The 11,616-nt window shown below is 39.7% G+C and overlaps 1 protein-coding gene across 1 annotated transcript; it reads left to right on the forward strand.

Moving 5' to 3' along the window:
- Positions 1-3,507: 3,507 nt before the first annotated feature.
- Positions 3,508-11,335, forward strand: LOC140946215 (phenazine biosynthesis-like domain-containing protein). The gene is made up of 10 exons (XM_073395299.1): positions 3,508-3,621; positions 3,887-3,986; positions 4,964-5,062; positions 5,554-5,616; positions 5,699-5,751; positions 6,885-6,918; positions 7,552-7,636; positions 8,371-8,564; positions 9,862-9,924; positions 10,720-11,335. The coding sequence occupies exons 1-10, from the start codon at positions 3,520-3,522 to the stop codon at positions 10,830-10,832; spliced, it is 906 nt and encodes a 301-aa protein (XP_073251400.1). The 5' UTR covers positions 3,508-3,519; the 3' UTR covers positions 10,833-11,335.
- The last annotated feature ends 281 nt before the right edge of the window (positions 11,336-11,616 follow it).

Consider the following 11,616-nt stretch of genomic DNA (forward strand, 5'->3'; position numbering starts at 1 on the left):
TTTTGAAAGACAATGGCACACACCCGTAAAATTAGTCAATTTTCCAAGATATTTATCGACACATGTGAGTAGACGGCAAACAGGGCATGGCAACACACCTTTATATCAGAGAAAACTATAGTACCTTAAGGCTGTTTCCAATAATTTCAAGACATGCTCATCCAAATCGCTGCTGATTAACGTTTCTATGAAAGTGGGTGCACCGTGAGAAGATAACGTGTGGTTCATGGAGTGTCATACACGTGTAGGGATCAGCAACTAAGACCCCAGTTCACCCCGCAAATAGATAACGCCTAAAGGACAAAAAGAAACAAGAGTCTACAGGTTAAGTACATCCAACTTGCAAGGACCTGCATGTTTTTTTTTTTACCTAAGTTTGATCAGTACTTTGGTTGTTATTAAAGAATGCACGATTGAAATCAGTTTATATTCCAACGCTATAACCTCGTCCTGGAACAACAAAAGACCCATACCATCGCCAAAAAATTCATACAGGTTCTTGCTTTCAGCTGGAGATTTAGAGCCAGCGCGACTGTTTGATCCACAAAAATAAAGACTTCATCTCGTGACCTAAGATCGAACTTTAACACACTTAAGACAGGGCAGATTATAACGCCGAGAACAAAAGACTTGATCGAGGGAGTTCGTCTGCAAACCAGACACACAGGTACGGGATAGTTATTATTCCAAGCTATGCATACCGGGGAATAAAATTTCACTAGAAAAGTTCTACTCATGCCTATTATTTCATTTTTTTCAAATTTGTAGGCTTCATCTAAGAACCAAAGTCTATAGATCTCATGCGGTACTGGTTGTAAGTCACAACCAGAAAGCTCAAGATTGAAAGAGACTGCTTTTGCCTGTGCCGCTGTTTTGCGTGTAGCGAATAAAATGCTTAAGTGTGATCGTTCAAGTGAAAGCTAATGTACTTTCCTGTTGTACTGTTTACTAGGCTGTACAAAGTGGTTCTAACTTCGAGTCTGTGGATGAAAAACTGAATTGAGACCATTGAAATGAAAGCTACTGAACAGTACTTTTCTGTAGCACTGTTTACTACAACTTAGTTGTACTGTTCAAGGTAATCTAAGATTCTTTTAGTTTACTTTTGTGTACGAAGCCTTTTATTATGACCATGTAAATTAGAGCGATAGTGAGATGAGCTAGGACTTTCCTGTACGTAGTACCTTTTTGTTATACTGTAAATGGTAACTTCAGCGTTAAGCTCTGTGGATGAAATACTATGGTGTCACCATTCAAACCGATAATTTTCCATCTTCCCGGTGTACATTGGAGCCGATAGTGTAGTTGTGAAGCCCGAGTATTATTTTATTTCTTCTCCACTCACCCCGTTCACAACTGTTGCAGTTTATGGATCTAACAACAATTTGACGTAGTTTACTGGCTTGTAATTCTTCGGAGTATTTGCTTGGTGATATAAAAAGCATTTAACACGAAGTTCAAGCAGGAAAACAGTGTGACGATTATCTTGGGATAAGAAAGGAAGGGAGCTTTGGGAAACACTTGAGCATTCTTCACTACCAACACGGACTATTAAAATGTAACCTGAAACCCTATATGGAATGATTGAATGCTTGTGAAATACAATCAATTGATGGTTACAACGCTAGCAATTATATAAAAAATAAATATTGAAATTAATTTTTTAAGAAACCATATTTCAGCAGTCAGGTAATGAGGAAGTTATATTGATTCCATTTAGAACATGAATTAGTATCTATTTCTCAGCACATTATCCGAAAACAATACTGAATATCACAGCCCTTTACAATAGACGCGGTCCACAGCAGTTAGCGCGCGCCCTGCTGGCGCCGAAGCGCGGGAAAATGCGTGCTGTAAATCACGAAATAGATATGCTTTTTTTGATTGGTCGGAAGGGTAGTGCGCAGATATCTTAGTAACCTTACTTAAAATTGAGTCAAGCAAAACAATTCTTAGTTGTTTTACTGGACTGGTAAAGTTAAGCTTAAAGATGCTTGTTTGAGAATGCAAAAAATAAATAAATAAAATTCAGCTTTTTGATTTCTTTACGTTATTATTTTATATAAAAAAAGACAGACCAAAACAAACTACTTTGCGGTGGAAAATGATTAATATGATTTTTTTCGTAAAGATAGTAACCGTATTAATCTTTACTTTTGCAATAAGCTCTTCCTTTTACTATGCATTTTCAGGCAGTGCTGATGCGCCAGCAATCAGCAACAACGCGTTACTCAAAACAATTATTTTTTGTCTTTGTGGGAGAAGTTTTTAGCAATAAGTACTTCTCAGACCCGCTGGACAGAAGTTTTTTCAAATTATATCTTTTTTCATATTAAAAAACGATGTATCGAGCTGTATAGCCTGCGTTGCAGACCACCGTCTAAATCCCTGATACAGACTATTTCGAGTTCCTTATCTAGGTGTCGAGTGGCAGGTCTGGATGCTACCCAGGCTTACGAGCTGTACGGCATCACTACTCTCAACAAGAGCCTAAGGAGACTTTTTTATCGGAGTTTCTGACATGAAGCAGAAAGTTCAGACACGGAGGGCAAAAAAGAGTATTTAAAAAAGACTAGTCATACTGTAGCCGTTTTTGAATTGGCGAGAGACTAGCACTTGACGCAATATCCGTTTGTTACGAACCATGTTTGGAGAGGCTTACCTAGTACCTGTGAGTCTCATAGTCCTTCCGGCTATGAGGCACAAGTGCATTTCACTGCTGGTCGAAATATTTTTTGTAGCTTCGTCTTCTTGAAAGACACATATCAAAACAATAAATAATTCGGCCTTGGCTTTGAAGTATTATCCTTAAGCTTCCTCAATAAGCTTAATCTTGCTTAACGTCTGCAAAGTTCTTGCCTTTGACACCAGGCAAGCTGTTCAATGACTCTCACGTTGCCAGAGATGCCTGCTGAGTCGTCTCGTCAAATTCCTGTTCGTCAACGTCTTACATAGTTGTCTGACTTTTTCTTATCATGGCTGAAGGAACGAGGTACATACATGTTCAGCGCTCGTTTTGTTTCGCAAGACAATAAAGGCGAGCGCGATGTCAGCGAAACGATATTTATGTGAATCGCCAGTCACCACTAGTCGTTACAACAAGCAGCCCCCCAGTTCCGTTCTCGGCCACTTGCCTGTTGCCGCGCGCGTTTATACTGTCCCACTTATTATGATGGAAAAAAAAATAATGAAGAAAAGTGAGAGAGATGGCTTGCCGTTTGCAGGAGGAATTATTAACTAAACAGATCACGTGCGTTGCTACCCTGGCTCTAGAGTTCCGTTCTCGAAATGCATAAGATGAAATAAACCGTGCTCACGGTTTGAGAAAGCTCCCGCTTCGCGCCTCGCTGTCGTGTCGTGGCCTCGCCGCGAACTATCAGTATAGATAAGAAAAAAATAACCCCTGGAAGTCAGTGTAGTGTGCGGCCTCTAACTTTCATGAACTCGTCACCCATCCCCGCTTGCTCTCACGTAGTCTGCATCGGCCGAGCAGAAGCCTGGTGATGATCACAAGTCAACATGGCGGACGAAGAGAGAGTTTTTCGAATGTTCGTGATCGATGCTTTTACAAGTAAGCCTTTTTGTGGAAATCCAGCCGCAGTTTGCCTCGTGGGATCAAAAGTGAGTTATCTTTAGTCATGTTCAGAGTTCAATTAGTAAGCCAGGTAGGCTTGTTTAAAACTGGAAGCTTAAACTTACGGCGTTGTGGCGCGGCGTGAAAGGTTCATGAGTTTCAAATTGGATGCGAAAGAAAATTGTGAGTTTCATAATTAATAGGTTGTGCGTAAATTTCTCTTTTGCATATACTTTTACCTACTAGTAAATTAGTCATGCACATGATCCTCAATGTACTATTTTAATAGATCTTAATGATTCCCTTGTGCAGCAACTAGATGATGAAATATTACAAAAGATTGCCAAAGAAATGAACTTGTCCGAAACGGCCTTCGTCCTGGAGAAAAATGACCAAGATACATACGACAAAGGTCAGAACATTGCTGCAAGTGTGTTTATTTAACCCATTAATCTCTGAGATCAAGATACAAATTCTCCGTGTGCATGTTGTTCTTTTGTTTCAACTAGCCTTCAGCTAGAGGCATATAGTGGGAATGGCTGTCAAGGACAAACGCAGACTGTGATGCCTTGGTCTAAAGATCTAAAATCTAGAGCCTCTTGTTGCATTCCTCCCTTCCCTTGTGGAAGATTTGAGTGACTAAAGCCCCCACCCATTACATACATGTAGTTGGTGGAGCAGGGGGAGCTGTAGCCCCCTCGCCTTTTGGTGCCAAAAAACACTTTTACGGGTGTACTCGACATTACCTGTGACACCGGTGACTTCAGAGTGCACATTTTCTGCTCTCAGACAACTCAAGAACTACCATAGAAGCACCATGAGGCAGGACCCCCTAAACAAGCCTTAACAACTGCCTATGGATGCATTGTTATTGAGAAGATTGGAAAGAGACTGCCAACTAAAAATGCCATGGGTATTTTGGGACATGCACATAGCTGAGTGGAAGATGAGCCCCCCCACATTTCAAAATGCTCTGCCCCCTCTGCAATAAACACACAAATTGACCGATTCCACAAATTATAGCATGGGTGTGGCTTGTAAGGTTGTATGAAGTCTTACTCAAACTACATACAATCAAAATTCGTCTTGGAAAAATGACCTCTATCAATGATCAAACAAGTGCAAAAATGTCCCAGAAACTGACTTTGAATCAAAGAATGTTTTGAATTTTGGAGGAAACAAATGGGCTAAATTCCAAACTGAGGCACAGAAAAGTTCAGACGTCAATGTTAACCAGGAGATTTGGTGACACATATGAGAGACCAGGAGATTTGTGCTATATCTAGGAGATTCCCTGATAATCCAGGAGATTTTCTGTACATGTAAACTTCAGGTAATGCATAACTTTGGTAACCGAATGCATATAATGATGGTACAATTTTTGTTCAGGTTCTTGTTTTGGTCTACGCTGGTTCACTCCAACATGTGAAGTTCCACTGTGTGGACATGCAACACTGGCATCAGCTGCAGTTTTGTTCAATGTTTTGGGTGAGTGTATTGTAAATTAAATCCAGTGAGACTTTCTTTATTATCATATTTACTTCAATAGGTATCACAGGTTCACTGCCTTGAAAGAAGCACAATCTCCCCTAAAATAAATGCAATTAACACCAGGCCTCAGTTGCTCAAATGTTGGATGTTGCTATCCACTGCATAAATCACTATCTAGCGGAAGTATTAGGGAAACCTATAACACTACATATATTCAATGGATAGAGATTTATCCACTGGATAGGATAGCGTTATCCTCTTTTGAAAAACTCAGCCCAGGTCTTGTTCTTGTAAATAAAGCTACCATTTCCTTAGCCAGCTATTAAAATGTTACTTTGTCAGTCTTATCTAGTTTTTTTTTTTTTTTTTTTTTTTGCATTTGCAGAGTATCCTTACCTCTTTTTAGCACTTTGTCAACACTTGCGAACAATGTGACTATTTTTTTAAACTGGGAGAAATGCTGTTTCCATTTCATGTTTTCCATATAGGTAACGCCAATACAGAAATAACATTTGAAACTTTGAGTGGAAATTTAATGGCCAGAAAACAAGGTAAGTCTGAAAGGAAAGTGCACCAAACATTATGACATGATCACTTAAGCGGATGTGATATTCTTTTTTGTTTTCTTTCTAGGTTCATCAATATGCATGGATCTTCCATTAAATCCTTCTGAACCACTTTCTAAGGTAAACTGATATAACTCAAATTTCGATCTCCGTATCATATTGTTTTTAATTAGTTTCACGTGAACTGAAAAAAATGTTAAATAGCAAAAAGGGAGCACATCGTCTTGTAAAAGACTACGAATAGTCCCCCATTTGTCCTAAGGGATAGTAGAGCGAGTGAAACCCGAGCGTGCGTGAAAATCACCCCACGCGAGACAAAGCGACATGCCTCGCGTCTCGCCTTTCTCGCGTGGGGTGATTTTCACGCGCGGTCGCGCTTCGCTCGCTCTACCATCCATGAAGAAAAATGGGGGACTACTCTTAGTCTATCTTGTAGAAACACAAATTTGCGTGTGTCGAACAATTTCATAGTGATACAGCCTAGGATAAGTCCAGTTAGCTTCTGTTTTGCCACTTTCAAGCAATGTTGTCAAAAGGCTGCACAATTTACTTTGCTCCTTATACATGATCAGTATCATAATTGGTTCTTTCTTGGGCGTGACAGGTAGGACACTTATTGTTAGGAACGCTTACCTCGTAGTTTTTAGTTTTAGGAGGGGTGCTTATCGGAAGCTGGGTACACTTACTGTACTTAATAGTTGCAATAACTAAGTCAATTACAAGCTTCCGAGTCACTTAAACAGATACCTTTCTTGTTCTTTTAAACTGGGGTGTTAAGGAGCCTTCATGACTGCAGTTGCTCGCCTGGAAAACGCGGAAGAATAATGCTTCCTTTGCACGCTTGGTTTGCGGAGATGAACGTACATCCATAACCGTAACTTCGCCATAACACTGGTAACTCCAATGCCGTAATGTCGTAAATTCCGGGGAGATTACTTTAAGCTCTTTTAAGGGCCGGAATGAAATCAGGAAGAAAGAACGGCCCGCGTGGGACACTTCCATAAGATCGGTTACTGCAAACTCTATCACATGTCACTTAAGGGAGACTTTGCCCCTTGGGCTGCCTGTGCAGACTAGAATAATCTGCTAAAGCGTTTATGGTGGAGAAACCTGGTAAACTCAAACACCTCTCAAACATCTGAAACGTGGTCACCTACAGCAAACATTTCTAGAAGATGACGAAAAGTGTGCTTATGGATGCGTACTACCGGTAGTGATCAAGGGTATACCGTTTCTGTTTTCTTTTTTAACAGGAAGACCAAACCATCTCAAGATTGATTAGAACAGGTATTCCACCTCAGTCATAAATTGGACATTTTATGGCCGAGCGTCAGACTGGGTTGTTGTTGTGTCAAACAGCACTGTGGGAATGTTTTGGGGGAATACTATTTCTTCATTTATTGGCTGTTACGAGCTTTTGCGGGAAACTGGGACAGAATTAGTCCCCCTAAAACAGTTCCACAACACTGAACCGGTGTTAACCTCCTGTTAACCCAGATATTAAGCAAATCTTTTATCTATGACATGAACTTGTAATCATGTTGTACAAGGTAGTTCAAACTTTTGAGTATGTAAATGTAGTTCTAAAATGTGACTATGCAATTGAAAGATACTGAGGTTCCTTTTGCTGTGCAAGGTTGTTTAAATCTTTTGCTGCCACCGTTAATCTAAAATAGTTGGAGTTCCTCTGTCCTGTCAGCTGTTTACTATACCGCACTTGTAATCTGTTGAGGAAGTCAAGAAGTCGGGGTCAACCGTACGCAACACCAAGAAGCTACAAGAAGTCGTTACTTGTATTCACATGAAAACAACTAAGCAAAATTTACACCGTGCAGTTTTGTATAGTTTTTTCTGCTCTTAACTTCTACCCCACTTTGCTAACGCTATATTTCTTTTCATTTTTCTCCTTTTTATATTTAGTTGTAGGGGAACTTGCGGTAAAGGAAGTAGAATACTCCAAAACAACCAAGAAACTCCTGCTATGTTTGCAAACTTCCTTGACAAGGTCAGGCTGAAGCAGCAACAAGTATTATTCATCATTAAGAATTTCCATGAGCAATTTAACCGTGTTGGTCGTCGTTTCAACGTTCTGGACGCCGTGACGTCTTGTTTAAACGATCTATAATCTCAATCATTTTACCGCAGCTACCTTTCCTCAGGTCCTGTCGAGTTTCTTCTATCTCCCTCATCTCTATTAAACGATCTGTTTGTTGGGAGGGACCTTTCTAATGCTCTAACACACATCTGACATTTGTGTGTTGGCTTCTAATTTCTTTTTTGAGCCCACAAAGAGATAGGAAAAACCCTTTGAAGTTGATTCGTCAAGTTTGTGTTGGATACACCCTCTCATCAACATCTCTCTTTCAGACCTGGTTTATACCCGTGTCAACCTGTGTTAATCCTAATTATTAATTTAACAACAGAAATTTTATACTAGTATCTAAACATGAAACTCGAAAATGATTCCAGGCGCAAATATCCGTCACCCATCGATCCTTCGGCAACCTCTCACTGTACAGAGTACGGCTCTAAAAATCGTCTTTGCGAATCGTCCCGTGTAACATCACGTTTAAGCGGTCAGTTGGTCTTTTCGCAAGGATGACCGCTTGAGACAGCTTTGACTGTAGGTTTGACAAGCGGAATTCAGTGTGCAGGCAAAAGAAGCATGGGTAAAAGCTGTTTCACGTGACCTCCTTTATCGTTATATTTTCTTGATGTTAAGACTGTTCTTTTAATCAGGCACGACTTAGAAAAGCTCTCTCCAGACTTCCAGGCAATGATGTCAGCTCACTCGGGTAGGCTTGTCCGTGGTGTAATTGTAACTCTTCAGGGGAATGAGTCAAATGGTTGCGTCGACAATAATGGAGCAGTGTACGACTTTGTTTCACGATACTTTGCGCCTTGGGTTGGTATTCCTGAGGATCCAGTAACAGGTTAGTGAACTAGAGTTACAGGCCGCCCACGCTATCTTTCTTAGCCTTCATTGTTTTAGTATTGTGATTTTGAAAGCAACTTTGTCCAGAACTCGACATGTCTAATACCTCCTTCCGGTGAGATGTAAGTCCCCAGCCGTATCTTTTGACAGATCGTATCGTTCCTTTTCAAGACCCATAAGTAGAGGCCTTACTCCTTTCTGTGAAAATTAGCGTGGGACAAAGTTTCATGTCCAAAGAAAACAAAGCCCAAGGCTCAAATTGCTGCCGTTCACGGTAGCACTTTTCCAAAGCGGAATTTATTTAGCGTGGGATTGAGGTGGATTTAACCTACTGTAAACTGCCGCTTATAAACACAAGCCCGAGAGTTGTCCAACACAGTAAACTGATGGACTCCATCGGCCGACTTTCCAGCCCTTTCCCCTCCAAATGACGAGAAATGAGAGGAATTCGATTTATCATGTTGTTTTAATGCTTAATTAAAGAGATGACTTTTTCATATAAAATATGGTTTTCAAAAAGGATCTCATAAAATTTAAAAATACAAAATACAAAATATACACAATTCGCAAAGACATTAAAAATCTTAAATATGTAAAAACTATTAAAATGTACAAGATATTAACTGAAATTGATTTAAATTACAAATTTAAAAAGATTACGTTTAAAAATAATCAGAATCACGGATTGACTGATTGCCTGGCTAAGGGAGTCAAAATCCTTGATGGCATTCGTTTAAATTACAAATTTAAAAAGGTTACGTTTAAAAACCAGTTAATGCAAGAGGTATTTTTGATCAGCACTGCTAAGTCTTGTTTCCAAGCGCTTTTTCTATTCCGGTTATATTATATCCCTCGGATATAAGCCCCTCCGTTTATAAACCCCTTACGAAGATGTCTAAGCTGAGGGCTTGTCAGCGGCAGGTTACGTTATTTTAGCATTCGTAGATGGCTTTTAGCTTAAATTTTAACTGCTGTCATACTTGGGCATTAATATGTATAGGTAATAGCATGATTTGTAGTGATATTTGGCATAAATACCACGAGTGATATTTCGAAATTGTTATACGTAATTTCACGAGCCGTTAGGCGAGTGAAATTTGAGACAATTTTGAAATATCACGAGTGGTATTTATGCCAAATATCACGTACAAATCATACTGTTATTTGTTTATACTACTGTAGGTATTTCAAATTAAGCTGAAATACCACTGCTTTAAGCCAATCAGATTGCAGAAATTTCTCATGTAGTAGTATAAGGGAATTAACGTGCGATAATATGTCTGTATTTTATTTAGGGTCTGCGCACACGGTCCTTGCTAGTTATTGGTCGTCAAGGCTACAAAAGAATGATTTATATGGTAAGTTAGGCGCCCATTACAGGGAGCCCAGCCTTCCTTAAATTCCTGTATCCAGATCCCCCATGGCTATACCCAACACGACAAAAAGGGGAACCTACAGAAACTGTGAGTCAGGTCTGATGAATATGAAGTATCTGCAATTTGTCCTCTCGTACAAGTTGTGAAAAGTGTTTTTCCACGCTTGTCATGTCGACAGTATTGGACTTGACTGAAGTTTCATTGAAGCACCAAGCAGGGGCACCGAACCACAATTTTTGGAAAATATCTGTTCGGAAGACGATTTGAGGTAAAGAATTTTCGGAACATTTGTTGTTAAATTTCTTGCTTGGAGTGCATGCCTCTAGGATTTTCCAACCTCCCAAAAATGGTATAATTGCCCATTTTTAACGGATTTTTACCGTAAAAAGGTCACCTAGTATTTTCGGGAGCCATTTTTCTGGCTGAAATTTTCGAAAAGGTAAGTTTTGATCCCTATAATTTTCGGATCACTAGACTTTTAGCCAGGAAATCCGAACAGATGAAAAATTTTTAGGGGATAAAAATATGCGTATATCTACCGTTTAAACACTAAAATACGTTCAACAATGCTTTGTTTAAGTGATTTTGAACTATATTCTCGTTGGGTGCCCCTGACCAAGGTTGACTGGAGAAACATTAAGCTTCTTATAATAATCCACCTAGGAAGAGATCAGGAAATCCAATAATTCCTGAAACAGCGGCCTAAGTTAGACTCCTTTTAAATAATCGACCTATACTGTTTATTTGTTGTTGTTGTTGTTTTTTTTTCCGTTACAGCTCGGCAGTGCTCTCCGCGTGGAGGGGAACTTACTATTCAGGTGCGCGAAGACGGCAGAGTCGACATCGCAGGACAAGCGGTGCTCGTTTTACAAGGAAGTTTGTACTTGTGACTTCAGACCTTATTGTCTTGTTGTGCGAGGAATATTATTTGTTACGCTGTTTACGTTGTGAGGCAAATTAAAGTTGCTCTGCTACAAAAGGCAAATGAAAAACGTTGCGGAAATTCAACCTTGGTCAGAGTGGCTTGAAAGAAACTCAATCTCTGTCTGTTGTAATGCGGGATCTGCTTTTTATTAAAGGTTACCTGCCTCGAGATAGCTATCATCGACATAAATGCCCTGTAAACGGACGTGAACAGATTGTTGGCCTTCATCTTGAGCTCATAACTGGAAGTATTATTGCTTTCCACGTTAACAGAGAACGCATCCTCGCCTTTTTTACCATGTTGTTCCACAGACAGTTCAAGCGTCATCTATGTAACATATGTGATAACATAAAACCTTTATTTTAAATAGCTTGTAGGGTCGTGCATACTAAATAAAATACGTGACACTGAAATGTAGATGTAGCCTGCAAGAAAGCTCTCTGGCGGTGGGGCGAATGCCTCCTTTTTCGCCCCGCCGCCAGACCGCCCCGGCGAATTTGCACGCAGGTAAATATGTATTTGAAATATTTAATACACAACTGAAGCAAAGAACAAGGTATTAATGTAAACAGCCTATTTAATAGAGGTGGACCGAAAATATTCAGCATGCATTTCAAAATAAAGCGAATTTTTCTTCCATCAGTAGTTTGTTCGTTTTTTAGCTGTAAAAAGTAAAAAAAAATCACCTTCTATGGGAAATAGTTTCTGCACTATCACGCGCGATTTCATGGTCGTTAATTTTCCTCTCG

The sequence above is a fragment of the Porites lutea genome, chromosome 8, assembly GCF_958299795.1.
Source record: "Porites lutea chromosome 8, jaPorLute2.1, whole genome shotgun sequence".
NCBI classification, from domain to species: Eukaryota; Metazoa; Cnidaria; class Anthozoa; order Scleractinia; family Poritidae; genus Porites; species Porites lutea.